The sequence below is a fragment of the Miniopterus natalensis genome, chromosome 13 (genome assembly GCF_054644295.1).
Source record: "Miniopterus natalensis isolate mMinNat1 chromosome 13, mMinNat1.hap1, whole genome shotgun sequence".
NCBI classification, from domain to species: Eukaryota; Metazoa; Chordata; class Mammalia; order Chiroptera; family Miniopteridae; genus Miniopterus; species Miniopterus natalensis.
This window is the reverse complement of record NC_142093.1, coordinates 17,009,809-17,025,938: the sequence shown is the minus strand read 5'-3', so window position 1 is coordinate 17,025,938 and position 16,130 is coordinate 17,009,809. Positions and strand designations below refer to the sequence as shown.

Sequence of the window (16,130 nt, the reverse complement as noted above, 5' to 3'; positions counted from 1 at the left end):
AGTTGAAAGAATTCTGCCTTTAGAGGTTGTGTTCTGGTTTTGCTACTCACTTGGTTTATGTCTTATATAATTTCTTTAACTGTTTTTTGAACCTCAGTTTCTACACATACAGAAACAACAAGTATTTTGCCTATCTCTCAGTTTATGCACTGCACTTGCAGCCTGCAGCCTCTCATGATGTATTTGAAAACTTTTTATATTATTCAGCACTAAGCTTATTGTAAGGTAAAACTGTTTTTAAGTAAAATAGCAACAAGGACAAGTGTTGAAATAAGGATGAATTAAGTCATATTTTGTAAACATCTGGGGAAGGGGATACAGGCATTGGTAGAAATTTAGGCTTGTACCATTTACACAACCATTAGTATATGCCCTGTTTAGAGATCATCAGCTAATACTAACATCTGAGTTTTTTAAAAAAGCAGTGGGGTGCTCATGGTCTTCCTCAGTGGTTGGAAATCTAGTGAACCAACTGTAATATTGCTGTACAGTATACTTTTCTTCATAGATATGCTAGTTAATGCCTCTGCTGTAGTTAACATTTTTTCCCCAGGTGCCAGAATGTGGATTTTTGGTCTCAAGTCACTAAGTTCTAGGACAGTAGGTATTGCTAGAACAGAGATATTAACATTTAGAATGATGAACAAATTATATCAACATTCAGTTACTTATTATTACCTCATTTAGCCTTTAGATATATATTGGATGTACTCTTGTGACATAATTATCTTCCCTGGGATTTTTATATAAATTAACCAAAGTTTCATACTATCAGGCCTTCCTTAAAGTTATGATGATAAATTTCAACCAGTTGAATAACAGTTGATTTAATAATACAGTGTTCTTTACATATAAGAACAACTTTTAAGTATGTATTAGTTTTTGGATAGAGACATTCCTAGGGATTGTTGGTTTTAGGGTCGATGAGCTGTTACTATGTTATGTATCGTGTCCTGAATCATGTTTAGGAAAGTGAGTACCATCAACTAAATAGCTGTTGATTCTAGACATATTATGTGCATGCGAAAGATGACTAAAGAAAATAATGTCTGAAGATATATGTATATTTACAAAGATTGCAACTTTTTTTTTCTTTTATTTAATATGAATTATGACTTGCCTTTTTAAAAAAAAAAAAAATAACTGTAGGGCCTGGCTGAAAACAAAAGTACTTTAGGACCTGAGGAAGTACGTAAATCCGCTCTGACACTGGTTATGGGCGCTCTTGACAACCCAAACCCCATCTTACGATGTGCAGCAGGGGAAGCTCTTGGAAGAATGGCTCAGGTGGTTGGAGAAGCAACTTTTATTGCTAGAATGGCCCAATATAGCTTTGACAAGTAAGTGAGTCTCTTTACCAACAAGTAAGTTTCTCATACAGGCAAAGATGTCTTTTAAGTAATCAGTAATTAATAATTGGACTATATGTTTTCCAAGTAGTATAGCATGTGACAATATTTTGTGATTTTTTTCATAATGGCCTTAATTTTTATTTCAATGATTGATTAAAGTCTAGACTCTGGCTAAGTTGTAATATGTTAAGTACTTTCAGTGTGGTGCGGGCTTTGGTTTCAGCTGTTGAATGTTACAAATGGAATGAAGAAGATGGCTAATAGGATGTCTCTCAGTTATGTGTCTCCTGCTCTAAAGAGGGGCTCTGAAGTTGTTTTATCTCATCTCCCTCCCATTTTTTCTGTTAATTACTCACTTTTTAAAATGAGTCATTTTTTGGCTAATTGCTGCTAAGTTTATCATCTCTGAAATTAATTGCTGAAACAGAGAATAAAAGTAGCATTAAGTTTTAAGGATTTCTTTTAATATGAATTCAAAAGAGTGATCTCAGAGTTCTAAATAAGTATGATTAAGATGATAACATGCAGTTATTAGTGACTGTTGGTTGTTAAGTACTTAGAGAAGTTGAAAATCAAGAGTGGTCAAGAACCAATACTTAAGTTAGGTAAATTAATCATTCTTAACTAATATTGTATTTTGAGTACCAATTATATCAAACTATGTCATAATTATTAACGAGAGAGGGAGATGGGGAAGCAGTGGTCCTGAGCTGTAGTTCTGAGAAGTTGTGGCTCCTCTTTACATTTTCTTTTCAGTGAAATGTGTCACTTTAACCATTTTAAATTGAATAGCTCTTGTTTGGGAGTGGAGAGGGAAGTAATCATGATTGTAGTCTTTTGTGATTTTCTGAATAAATTCCTTTTATTGTGTGGCTTATAAGCTTTTTATTGCCATAGAGAAATAGAAAACCAATCCCTGAAGCATATATTTTTCCCCAGGTTGAAATCTGCTCGAGATGTTGTATCCAGAACTGGGCATTCATTGGCTCTGGGCTGTTTGCATCGTTATGTTGGTGGTATTGGCTCAGGACAACATTTGAAGACCAGTGTCAGCATCTTATTGGCTCTAGCACAAGATGGAACATCCTCTGAAGTCCAGGTATAATATTAATTTTTTTTGTTATAAAATGTTTAAATAGTACAATACTTATTCTTAAGTGTTCCTTACTGTTTTTCTGTTTTGAGAATCCTAACTCAAAAATCATGCTTCACAGTTGCATTATTGTCTACATGTATTTAACTATAATTATTGGAGACTTATTGTTCAATACTGTTTTCTTTCTTGTATCTTCAACTCCTATCTTGAGATCTTTGTTTTTAGGAAAACTTTCCCTAGCAATAATTACTTTAGGAAGGGTCTTCAGTGGTTTGCCTTTGGAATCCTTGCATATCTAAAAAGTAGCTTCTTTAGCCTTCACATTTGGATGATATTTTAGTTGATTATACTGTTCCTTGCACACAGTTCTTTTCTTTAATTAGCCATAAATATTTCAGTATCTTCTCTCTTCTGATGTGGCACATTGGAGGCTATTGGTAGCTAGATTTTTTTAAAATTGAATTTCAGTAAATATTAACATCTCAGTTTGTAATCAGTTACCTATTAAAACTTCCAAATAAGTTCTTTAGAAAATAAAAGGTAACATAACTAAACAACTCATGTGCAAGTACTATTTAACGTTTCTTTGCAGTGTGGCTTTGCGCATGTAGATAAAACTTCATTGAGTTCATTTTTCTATTTTATATGATGCATATATTTCCCACTTCCAAAAGACAACAGCTCATGTAATAAAATTCTGAATTAATGGATGCTTGAGGGCATAACAACTGTCTTTTTTCCCCATCTTTTCATAGCTTTTGCCAAAAAACATAACCTGAAATATATTTTTATGTCTGTAACCTTATGTTTTGGTTTGGCAGTATGTAAGAATATTTTTCTCTGTCCTTGAAGCTTAGAAATGTCATCAAATTCTGTATAAGTTTATCTTTTTCTTTTACTGGAACTCCTATTATTCATATATTAAGTCTGTTGTTTTTTTCTCTTTTTTTTTTTTTTTTTTGGTATTTTTACTCTGTTATATGATATTTCCCCCATTTTATCTTCAAGATATTGATTTTGGATTTTAGCAATAACTATTCTTTTTTCTTCCTACTAAATTTTTTTTAATCCTCACCTGAGGATATTTTTTCCATTGCTTTCCAGAGAGTGGAAGGGGAAGAGAGAGAGAAAGAGAGAGAGAAACATTGATGTGAGAGAGACACATCGACTGGTTACCTTCCGCATGTGCCCTGATCCCCGAGTCCGGGGATTAGCCTTTAACTGAGGTACATGCCCTTGGCTGGAATCAAACCTGGTACCCTTCAGTCCATGGGCCAACGCTGTAACTACTGAGCCAAACTGGCTAGGGCTCTACTGAATTTTTTTTTTTTTTTAAATATATCTATATTGATTTCAGAGAGAGGAAAGGAGAGGGAGAGAGAGAGAGAGAAACATCAATGATGAGAGAGTCATTGATCAGCTGCCTCCTGCATACCCCCAACTGGGGATCAAGCCCGCAACCCGGGCACGTCCCCTGACTGGGAATCGAACCCCGATCGCCTGGATCCTAGGTCGATGCTCAACCGCTGAGCCACGCCCAGCCGGGCTCTACTGAATTTTTAATATAAATTCTGGGTAGGGTTGGTTTTTTGTGTGTGTTTTTTTGTTGTTTAACATTTCTAGAATCTCCTTTATTCTTTAATTATATTGTCTTTAAAATCCTGATTATAGTTTTATTGAAGTCCTGTTTTGTTTCTTCCTTTAATTTTTTTTCCTCTAGAATGTGTGCTCTGGCCTTACTCCATCAAAGTATTGTATATCTGTTACTTTTTACTAACTCTTTTAATAGGTGTGGTTTCTGTACATAACCTGTCCAAGTCAGATTGCTAAATTCTCTAGGATTGGAGTAGATTGACAGGTAGTAGAAGTTAAGGTATGGATTTTTTTCTGCTATGTTGGCAAATTGGGAAGCCTCTCTGTGGAGACTTCTCTGTTCTCAGCCCATTTTTCCAGCTCTCCTTTAGAGCTGCCAACAGTAGAAATAAAAGAAGTTCTACAGAGGTATATAGGCAGTTTGAAGGACTTTATATTTTCTCAGACCTGTTCTGATAATCGTATATTGTTTTGGAGTTAGTTTTGTAAGTACTAGTAGCCAGTTAGCTTACTTTGTACTTAGTAAACATAAATAGGGGCCTGAACATATTACATGCACTTGAAGAGCTGTTGTGGGCATGTGATGGCTCTAGAAATATATCTGAGTACTGAACATTGTTATGATCATTGTTTTATTTCAGGCAAGTTTCTTAGCAAAACTCCAACAATACAGACAATAAAGATACTGTCCATAAGCATCCATTGAATCAAACACTGCATAAATCAATGTCTTTGGAAGTGTAAAATATATATATATATATTATAGTAGAAGAAAATTAGTTAATCGTTGAAATTTTATTTCTGACACTCAAAGCCACGCTGCATTGATATGTCAGTTGCTTCGGTTATTGGCGATTGGTAGCTTATGTGCTACCTTTTATTTCTTGAGTATATTTTTAAGTATTTCTAGGTCATTGATAAAAAACTAAGATAATAGTATTTACTAAAATTTAACTTAAAATTAATTTAATATACTCTATTTCTTGCAACTAAAGTAAAATTGTATTTTATTCCAGACTTGGTCTCTTCATTCACTGGCTTTGATAGTGGATTCTAGTGGCCCAATGTACCGTGGATATGTGGAACCAACATTATCTCTAGTTCTTACCTTGCTGTTGACAGTTCCACCCTCACATATGGAAGTTCATCAGTGTTTAGGTAGATGCTTGGGTGCTATAATCACTACTGTTGGCCCTGAACTACAAGGTAAGTTCATCTTAAATTAGAGGAACTAGACAGATAATTACTATCTTTCAGTTTCCTGAATGTCATCATTGTGTTGCTTAAAGAAATTTTGTAATAGTAATAACCATTACTGTGTACCAAATACTTGCAATTTACGGAAGGCCTGGAGCTCCACTTTTTACATGTGTTACTTTGTTTAATCCCTACAACAAACCTACGACTCAGTGTTTTTCAAAGTTTTGAACACAGAAGACATTTCTAAATGAAATTTTACTTGGAACCCCATGAAGATAAAGATACAAGTGGAATTCCTTTGGCCTGAGAAACCATTCACTTGTCTTCATGGATTTTTGTTTAGTTTTTTTTTAACTCTAAGGATCAGAAGCATAGTTTTGAAAAACCACTACCATAAGGTAGATAATATTACCTAATTTTTCCCTGAGGAAGCAAGCTTAGAGAAAATAAGTAACTTGCCTAGAGTTACTGAACTAATGAGTAGCAGATTTATGATTCTAAGGTCCATGTTTTTACCACCCAGTTCCACTGAAATAATTCCACTAATGGTTAAATTAAACACTCAAGTCAGCAAATTACTGTAAATTTATCCTGAATATATAAGCTGCTTTCAGAGTTTATTTCAGCATTTTTTAAATGTTTTCAATGGGTCAAACTTTTTATAAACATTATATCATTTAATTCTGACAACAATCCTGAGCTATCTCTCCATTTTACAGAAGAAACACTGAGGCTGCGAGATTAAAAGCTTTTCCAAGTATAGCCAGTGAGTGGTTGGAGTCAGAGATGAAGCCCAGATCAGTTTCCTCTGCTTGCATTCTTAATATGGACAGATTTTTTTTTTTAAAAGAAAGAAGTAGAAACAAAAGATCTTAAGGAAAAAATGCTAGGAATTGAAAAACTTTGTGATTTAGACATGTCTCTTTCTTGGACTCAGTGTCCTCTTTGAGAAAATTGATAGTTCTTTCTTCAGTGAATATCAGAAGGATATGGAGAGAATAAATATGTGCCTTTGATTAAGTATATGTGTTTACCAAGTGCTTTCTGATGTGATGAGGCATTGCATATTTCATATTAGAATGTGACTCTTACGTGACTCTGTGATTTCTTTGTTTAGTCTTTATGTGTATGTAAAGTTATTTTATTTTACATTGGTAAAAATTTTAAATCACTTATATTTGACAATTAAGACATTTATATAGACAGTATATAATACTACAATTTATTTTCCTAACTATTTCTCTAAAAGTTGCTCTTAATCTTATTTGGAAAATGGGATTTCAGGTTATTATGTAATAGAGGTGATAATGATGGTTGAACCGAGATGAATCTTTTGGCCCTTTCAAATAAAACTGATGGGTTTAAAAGACAATATAATTTTTCAGGTAATAAATACAAACCTAGCTAAATCTAACAGGTGCATCATTGTCATCTATATACTGTTGTATTTTGAAATCACTTCCATGGACTTTGCAGACCTTTTGTTTTGAAACATTCTGAATAGTAATCGGAAGGAGGGTTATTTAGAAGATAATTGTCTTCTGGGAATATTTTTGTTGATAATAAAATAATTGTACTGTACATTTTCTTTTCTTTTACTACTAGGAAATGGACCATCCATTTCCACAATCCGTTCTTCTTGTTTGGTGGGCTGTGCAATTACACAGGACCATTCAGATTCTCTCGTTCAGGCAGCTGCCATATCTTGCCTTCAGCAGCTTCACATGTTTGCACCACGACATGTCAATCTATCTAGTCTCGTTCCTAGCCTTTGTGTAAGTATAAAGCTCTTTCATTCAGCAATTTATTTAGAAAGCTCCAAATTTGTTTCCCAAAAAAATCAAACTAGACCAAAATAAACAAAAAGTAAGTTTCCCAGATGGTGAATTCTAGGGTTTTGGCTTCAGTAGTCACTTTATGATTATTTAATCTGTTTACTGATTTTCTTTTTCACATTTTAAGAAGTATTTTGATGAACTGTTTATTTCCTGGCTAAGAATGCTTCCTATTTTTAGTGGATCCCACTCAGAATTTTATTTCTTGAAGTTTGATTGATAACTTCTTAGGATCTGTTGCTGTCCTCCCAGTTGTTAATTTATTCACTCAACAAATATTTAGTGAGAGCCTGCTATGTATTGGACACGATGCAAAGTATGGGGGATACACCTGTGGATGAGATAAGATGAAGCCTCTATCATGAAGTTTATAATTTCAAGGGAACATGGTCGACATTGATTATATACAAATAAGATAAGTGTTAGAAAAGGCTACAGGAGAGCATTTAACAGCGGAGGCTGTCATAATCCAGGCATTCATGAAAAATTCCCTGAAAAAATTATATTTAAGGTGTGATTTTTCAGGATAAATAGGAGTTAATTTGGGGGAAGAACACAGTATTGGAGTAGATAGCATTTATTTTTAGGCAGAGAAAATATGTGAAAGTCCCCAAGACAGGAAGGAGTGTGATGCATTTAAGGAACTGTTTAGTCATCTGGTAGAGTGGTACAAACAGAAGCTCAAATACATTGGGTTAAAGATAGAATATAAACAGAAACTCCTTTCCAGAAGTTTGTAAGGAGAGGACGAGTGATGGGATCAGGAGAGATTCTTTTTCTCCTACAGTAGTGAGAGGTGAGCATGTTTAAATGCTGATGAGATGGAGCCAGTAGAGTGGGAGAGTTAAAGATGTAGGGCAGAGAGGGAATATTTAACATCCAAGGTTTCTAATTGGATAGTTTCCAGGGCGTAAGTAAAGGAATATCTCTTTCAGTGCAACATAGAGAAAGGAGGAGAGGATGCATGTAGGTATAAGTGGGTTTATAGATTTGGTGGCTGGAAGTTGGGGGAGTTTTTACTTCCAACTTTTACTTTCTTAATCAAGTAAAAGGGCAGATCAAGTTCTGTGAATGAGGGAGCAAAGAGGAGGGTCAGAAGTTTGAGGAGAATGGAAGGTGGGAGTTGGTAGTAACTGGAGAAATACAAGATCCTGTGGTAGTACTGAGGGTTCACTAGAGGTCAGTCGCCCTCTGTCTCCATTGTGTGATTTATGATGCTACCAGTTCACTTTGTTTTGAGAATTTCTTCAGCACCTATAAACAACTTAGCATTGAGCAGCCAGATACTCTGATACATTCATAGTTGGGCTTTGGCCAGGCAGATTCGTTTAAATGACAGCAGGATGAGGGAGGTGAGGAAGTTAATGATGGATTATGAAATCTCACTTGAATGAGGGAGAAAGGTAAAGACAGGAGGAGGCTGATATATAGGGAGAAGGAAAGGTGCTGTACATATACCTGTGGGAAGATATTGCTGAGGAAAGGGAAGGGAAGGTTACCCACGATGTGGTGAAGGAACTGAAAGGCCATGATATTGGATCTCATGTGGTATATTTAGCTTTACTCAACAAGATTTGCTTCTGCTTCACCACAGACCACAGGGAGCCGAATTAGTCCCAGATCATCACGGAGTTTGAGTATACCACAGGGCACAAACCGGATGCACATGAAATGTTTACAAAGAGCATCCACAAAGAAAATAGTCAACTAAGAATATACACTAAATTGAATTCTGCAGCATGATGTGAGACATCCTCGCAAAAGCATGGTCTAACACTCAAGCTGAGGCCATAGATGGCACCTCGTGAGCGAGGTGGACTTGTTATGGGATCCAAGCTTAGGTAGGCAACTGACACATGTGATGAAGATGCAAACACACTTACCACCGTTGTCTGGTTCCTCTCTCCTTTATCTTCCTCCTTAAAGGTAATTAATTATACTCTGGAGATTGACTGTATGAGGTAGAACACATTTAAGAGGACCTGGGAAAGTAATAATGGGACTTTATCTCAGTGGCAGTTAGCAGTAAAGCACAGGGAATGCAATGAGTTTCCTTTGTGTTAACACAAGATTATGTCTCCAAACCGATTTCCTTAGTAGAACCTCAAGGGTTTTATTACAAGGCATGCTGGAGCCTTTTCCTGAACTTCTTCCAAAAAACTAGATTACAGGCAGCTGGTGGGAAGGAGATGGCCTGGCAGGATAAGATGAAAAAAAGGGCCATTTGAGTGGTTTTCCTGTTTCCATATTGACAAAAGTCCCTTGTGCTGTCTCCATTACCAGATCTTCTGACATGCTCTGAGAAATAATCTGCACATGGGTTCATCCATATTAATGGAATCAGTTCAGATTTTTATAAATTTTTATAAATTTCATGTTCCTACTCAATTACTGATGCTGTTTATATCGTGTGACCCACAGTTATTCATTCTTCTGTCCTGATGGAATTATTCTACACATAGGCATTGATGTCCTCTGGGATAATTGCAGGAGATGTCAGTGAGAGAAAGACTTAAGCTGAATGCTCAAGTTGTCAGTGACAGCACAGGATATCCAGTTGTCTAGGATGGTAGGCACAAGAAGAGATAGCAAGATGACATAAAGTGTAAAATAATAAGGGTTTTTATAGGAAGGTGGAGATCTAATGTAGGAACAAAACAGCATTCTTTTTCCTGGAGTTTGTGAAATGTAAGGGGAAAAAAAGAAGCTTTATTGGAAAACAATTAGGCATAATCTATAAAAGTTAAATATATGCCTACACCTTTACCCAGCAAGTCCACTGTTAAGTAAATACTTGACAGAATTACATGCACATGTATGCCAAAAGATATGGACAGGAATGCTCATTGCCATGTTGTGAAGAATTACTATCCCCATTTTACATCCATATGTAACATTTTACATCCAACTAAGGCAACAGAGAGGTTAAGTAATTTATCTAAGATCACTCAGGAGTAAGTGACAAAGCCAGGATTCAAGCCCAGTTTGGCAACCAGAGCCTGAGCTCTTGATCATTAGGCTATGTGGTGCATTATACTTTACTTCATGTATTAGAGTATGCTATATTGATTCTTTCAGGAATTTTGAGGTTAAAAAAAAATTCTATACCAAAAGGCTACATTTAGCAATTCTTTTCAGGTATGTGTTTGGTTAATTTTTTTTTTTAGATTTTTTATTAATGCTCTCCTTTGCTTTCAGTTTTTACTGTGCACTCTGCCCCCTAACTTTTCATTCACTACATTTAATCTCTATGTACTTAAAAAGTTTAGGTGACAGCTCTAGCTGGTTTGGCTCAGTGGCTAGAGCTTCAGCCTGTAGACTGAAGGGTCCAGGGTTCCATTCTAGCCAAGGGCACATTCCTCAGTTGCAGGCTCCATCCCTGGCCCCGGTCGGGGTGCGTGCTGGAGGCAGCCAATCAATGTGTCTCTCTCACATCGATGTTTCTCTCTCCCCCTCTCTACCCCTCTCTCCTTTCCTCCCTCCCTCCCTGCCTCCCTCCCTCTCCCTTCCACTCTCTGAAAAAGCAATGGAAAAAATATCCTCAGGTGAGGATTAAAAAAAGTTTAAATGACAAAATTTAATAGGACCATATGTAAATAAGAAATGCATTTAAAAGATCCTCCTAGAATTTTATTAAGTATATTATATAATATTTAGTGCCCAGGTCTTGGGACAGTTACTTTGGCTACTAAAGTATTCTTTATCCTTTAAAAGACGGCATTTAAAAGACAGCATCATACAAACTCCATATATTTTCCAGGATCAACTGTATAAGTAATGGTTTCTTTCCTTTTGCCTGTAAAAAAGAACATATATGCTTAGGTTTCTGAGTATTTATATATTTTATTGGTATAATTATTTTTCAACTATAGTTTTGACTATAGTTTTTAAACAACTGAGGCTGTTAAATGAAGAGCCTCTTCACAAGTTAGGTGATTATATATCTTCATGAGGCAAGTACAAGTACAACTTTTAAAAAAAAATGTCTAAAATTGTTATGTTTTCCAGGTTCACTTATGTAGTTCCCATTTGTTACTTCGGCGCGCAGCTGTGGCTTGCCTCCGGCAGCTTGCACAAAGAGAAGCAGCTGAAGTCTGTGAATATGCCATGAGCCTAGCAAAAAATGCGGGGGACAAAGAGAGCAGCGGTGCCAGTAAGTTATTTTATTGGCCACTATTTTCTTCCTTTAAGCACTGGAATATCTCAAGTGAGTGTTCCTTATTGAATAAGTTTCCGTGTTAACATATGGTCAACTTTCTTGTTACTTTAAAAAAATAAAAACCATTATCACTTTAAAAATTCCAGTGTAGTTTTCTTGGTAACTTTATACATTTTTACCTTTTAAAACATTTTGTAGCTTAAAAAAATACCATTTAGTATATGAATACTTCTGCCATCCCTTGAGACTGATTTAGCAGCTGTATAAAGGGTGACTAACTTGGGTATGCTGCTTTGTATCACTAATAGACTTCTGAGAACAGAAATTACCTATTTGGGAAACTTCCAGTCTTTGACAGTAGTTAACTTTTTGTGATACAACTTTTCCTCTGAGAGGTAAGGCCAAATTAACCAATAATCTATTTTGGTAGTGAAAGGTAGATCTTTGCCTTCTTTAGGTCTTTCTGCTTTTTGGGAGGGTTTTTAGTATAGCTTGAATTCATAGCAGGTCTTACACTCTCTAGGGATAGGTGGTTTGGGGACTTTTTCAGAGCTTAATAGAAAATTTTTGTTTATAAGACTTTCTAATGCATAGGAGTTGCTTGGGAACTAAAAAGCAAGATACCAAAATAACTTCAATTTTAGCATAGTATAATGAGAGCAACATTAACAAACATAATGTAGTCATTCTTAGGGGTGCCAGTTTTATTACTTCTGCTGTTTATAAGAATAAAAAGACTTTTGGATAAAACAGAACTTTAATACTATCTCATAACTGTATTATTTTTTAATTGTATGTTTCTTGGAAAGGATTTTCCAAAAATTTAAATGAAGTTTTAGGATACAATCCATTTATAATTTTCTGGCTTTATAGATTTTTTTAAAATTCTGAACTATAAGATTGAGTAAGTTTTAATTTGTTGTTCCAACAAATATAGCAAAAAAATTTTTCAGCCCATTAAATTAAATCTATTTAGAAAATGTTTTTTCTCACCCTTTGTAGAATCACATATTTTTATTGAGCATTCCCTGAGATTTGTTTAAATACCTCAGAATATCAGTCTTAAAGATTAGGGCTTCACCTTTAATTGTCAGATTAAATTATAATCCTGAAGATATATAAACTGGAGACCACTGATAAATTATATATATATAGCTAGCTGGTTTTGTGGCTAATGTGAGTTTACATGTAAGCCTTACTTCTTAGCATAGTTGTTACCTACAATATACAACAAAATCTTATACAAGTTCATCTGTAAAAATTGCTTTTCAGATGTCAGCCCTTTTGCACCTGGAGTAAGTTCTCAGCGTGATATCCATTGCCGGCATCAAGGAGTTAATATAACAGAAACTGGTCTGGAGGGACTTCTTTTTGGAATGCTAGACCGGGAGACAGATAGAAAATTATGTTCTGATATTCATGATACTTTGGGACATATGCTTTCATCACTGGCTGTAGAAAAACTTTCCCACTGGCTAATGCTTTGTAAAGATGTCCTCGCAGCTTCTAGTGGTACGTATTTAACATATGAAATATATTCTCAAAATAATGAAAATTATTTTCTGATTTGTAACTACATATACACATATATAGACATATACATATATTGATATATACACATATAGATATGTAACTTTGAGCTTACATTTAAAACTACTTATAAATTTTAATCGGAATATCTATAAAAATGTTGAAGATTATGTTATATTACAAACTAGTGAACTTTATTTTTTGGCAAATGACTAAGTTCAAACTAAATTTTCCTATATAAAAGTCCTAGGTTACTCTGTAGATGGCACAGTATGTTAAACTAGTGAACTGTGTAAGATACTTTTATGTTATCCTTTCCTTGATTTTTGTTTGATAGTATAAAAAAGAAAGCTTGCCAATTCTACTGTTTTTAAAGGATTGAGAACTTAGTCTTTTTTTAAAATTTGATATCTTCTAACATAAATGTTATTTCTAAAGCATCATTTTTGCTATATGTGAGGTTGTTACAATATGCTTTTATTTTTGTTACAGATATGAGCACTGCAACTCCACTAGGTAGTGGAAAAGATGAAGAATCTGAAAAGAAAGATGAGATGGATGATGATATCATGTTTACCACACTGGGCGAAGAAGATAAATCAAAGCCTTTTGTGGCACCTCGGTGGGCCACTCGGGTATTTGCTGCTGATTGCCTGTGTCGAATCATCAACTTGTGTGAGAATGCAGACCAGGCTCACTTTGATCTTGCCATGGCACGTTCTGCTAAACTACGGAACCCGACAAGTAAATTTAAAATCAGTACTTCTTTTCCCCAAAGTATTTTTATAGTTTTGCAGTATTTTACTACTTTAGACTATAGCTTTCATTTCCCTCCCTCCCTCCCTCCCTCCCTCCCTCCCTCCCTCCCTCCCTCCCTCCCTCCCTCCCTCCCTCCTTCTCCCCCTCCCTTCCCCTCCCCTCCCTCCCTCCCTTCCTTCCTTCCTGTATATCTATCTGTCAAATTTCTCCTAAGGGTAGTGATGGTAGTACCTTATGTTTCCTTAGTACATTGTCTTAATTTTAACACTTCAGTGCTAAAACTCTCAGGTTAGCATTCTATTTTACAGAAATGACAATCCTTTAAGGTGCATAACGTGAGTTTTGCAGTCCCCAGCATGGAGAATGTGACTTGATGAATGCCTTGGTAGATTTCAAACTTGCAGATTTCAAACTCTCAGATTTCAGAAATGCTATGAGATATTTTTGAAAAGGTGAAAATTGTCTATTACTAACCCCCTCACAGGTTTTTAGTGTTTTGTAAGGGTTTTGTACCACATATATCCTGGATCAGATATTAATGAGGAATTTACAAAGAGATTATAATGTCTAGGGGAATCCTTTTTCTCTTTTGCTCCCTGTTTCTATAGGCCACCTGCATTCCTTGGCTTGTGGCCTCTTTCTCTGTCTTCATTCCCATCAAGGGGGAATCTGTGATCCTTCTTCAGCCATCACATCTTTCTCTCTCTGATTGCAGCCAGTAAAGGTGGTCTGCTTCTAAGGATTCATGATTAAATTGGGTCCACATGGAAAATTTAGGATAATCTCCCCATTTGGGTGTCCATAACCTTAAGCATATCTGCAAAGTCCCTTTTGCTGTGGAAGATAACATATTCAGAAGTTACAAGAATTGGAGCATAGATGTATTTGGACACCATTATTCTTCCTGCCACACTGATTTATTATAAATAGAGGGAGTAAGAGTTTTAATTATAGGGAATTACTACTCCCATATGTAATAAACTTATAACAGCCTGCTAATTCTCCCCATTTTGGAGTTTCTACCCAGTGCCCATTCCCACTATGTCCCTTGAGTTCATTTCCTTGGATTTGGAAAAAAGATAAAGGTACCGACTTGAGAAAGGTTGGATATTGACATTATGTAGAGTTAACAGCACTTTAATTCCAGGAACAATTGCTATAGAAATTAAATGGCTGGCAAACCAAAATATTTACTGTCTGGTTCTTTACAGAAAACGTTTGCCAATCCCTGTTCTCAGAATTACAGACTCCTTTGGGGAAAATTATGATAATTAGTTTATCAATGTTCTTGAGCTCTTATGATATGGAAGCTTTCTTGAAAATGTATCTTTGTTATTTTTAAGCACACTGAAATATATGGATCCTAAGTGCTTTATAAAGAAATTTATTTCATATTTTTATGTTATTATACTTATTTTTGGAAAAGTTTTCCATTTGCCTTCTATTTTTGTTTTTAGATGACCTCTTAGTACTTCACCTTTCTGACCTGATTCGAATGGCATTCATGGCTGCCACTGATCACAGTAACCAGCTGCGGATGGCTGGGCTCCAAGCACTTGAAGACATTATCAAGAAGTTTGCATCCGTGCCGGAGCCAGAATTTCCAGGTCATGTGATTTTGGAGCAGTATCAAGCTAATGTGAGACATTCTCTTTATTTAAAAACTTAAAATTCATCTTTCGAGTGATCATTCAAGGTGTGAGGATTCCCTGAAAAACTGTATTTGAACTGCAACCTACTTATTCATGTAGAAGGCATATCTCTGCTGCCATTGTCTGTTACATGGTTTTAATCAACCCATAGTTGCAGAAACAATGTTATAAAACTTGTCACTATTTTTAAGTCATGATAGCACGTTAGTGATAAAACTAGAATAGAAATTCCAGCCTGACTGTCCTGTCTTGTGTTTACATATTTAGCCATACCACTTAAAAGATAAAAAGGAACATTCAAAGAGTATGTGGATTTGTTGCCATTATTTTTATATATCAAAACTTTATAAGCATTTTTTGAAATAAAAAGCAATTCTGCCCTGAATGCTAAAGGATAAATTAACTTTTAAGAACAGCAGATAAAATATTACTGAAAGAATTAGATACTTTCAAAAGATTTTTTATTTTATTCTAAACAGACACTTATTTCTCCTGAAATATATCCCTTTATGTTTTCCAAATGAGGCACAATAGATATAGTCCTAATAATAATGGGTTATGTAAAGGCAAAAAACTCATGTTAGCAAAGAAAGAATAAACATTTTTTTTCCTGTGATAATACCAAAATCTTGGTTCTGGACAAACCACACCTTATCTAAAAGCTACGTTCAACCTGAACAAGATGAAGTGTGAATAATGTGTAATCCATTGTTTTTCCATCATAAGTACAAGTGAGGAAGCTATAGTTTCTAGCCCAACTGGCTACTGAAAACCTGTGTACAATTATTTATTTCCAAATCCCAACCTATTAGAATAAAGGCCTTTTGTTTTTTTAATTTAGAAATAATTTCAAACAGAAGAGTTGCAAGAATAGTACGAAAAAAACTGTCTTATACCTTTTATTTATATCTGCCAGTTGTTAATTTTGTCTCATTTGCTTTAACATTGATAGTG

General features: G+C 35.2%; 1 protein-coding gene across 1 annotated transcript in view; it reads left to right on the top strand.

Annotated features, from left to right (window-relative positions):
- The window catches only part of HEATR5B (HEAT repeat containing 5B), a 62,562-nt gene that overhangs the window by 24,846 nt on the left and 21,586 nt on the right, over window positions 1-16,130 (top strand). Inside the window, exons 17-24 of the mRNA XM_016218976.2 lie at window positions 1,150-1,340; window positions 2,292-2,451; window positions 5,058-5,247; window positions 6,847-7,016; window positions 11,085-11,229; window positions 12,508-12,747; window positions 13,258-13,509; window positions 14,982-15,163. Of these exons, the coding sequence (XP_016074462.2) occupies window positions 1,150-1,340; window positions 2,292-2,451; window positions 5,058-5,247; window positions 6,847-7,016; window positions 11,085-11,229; window positions 12,508-12,747; window positions 13,258-13,509; window positions 14,982-15,163 (1,530 nt within the window). The remainder of the gene's footprint in view (window positions 1-1,149; window positions 1,341-2,291; window positions 2,452-5,057; window positions 5,248-6,846; window positions 7,017-11,084; window positions 11,230-12,507; window positions 12,748-13,257; window positions 13,510-14,981; window positions 15,164-16,130) is intronic.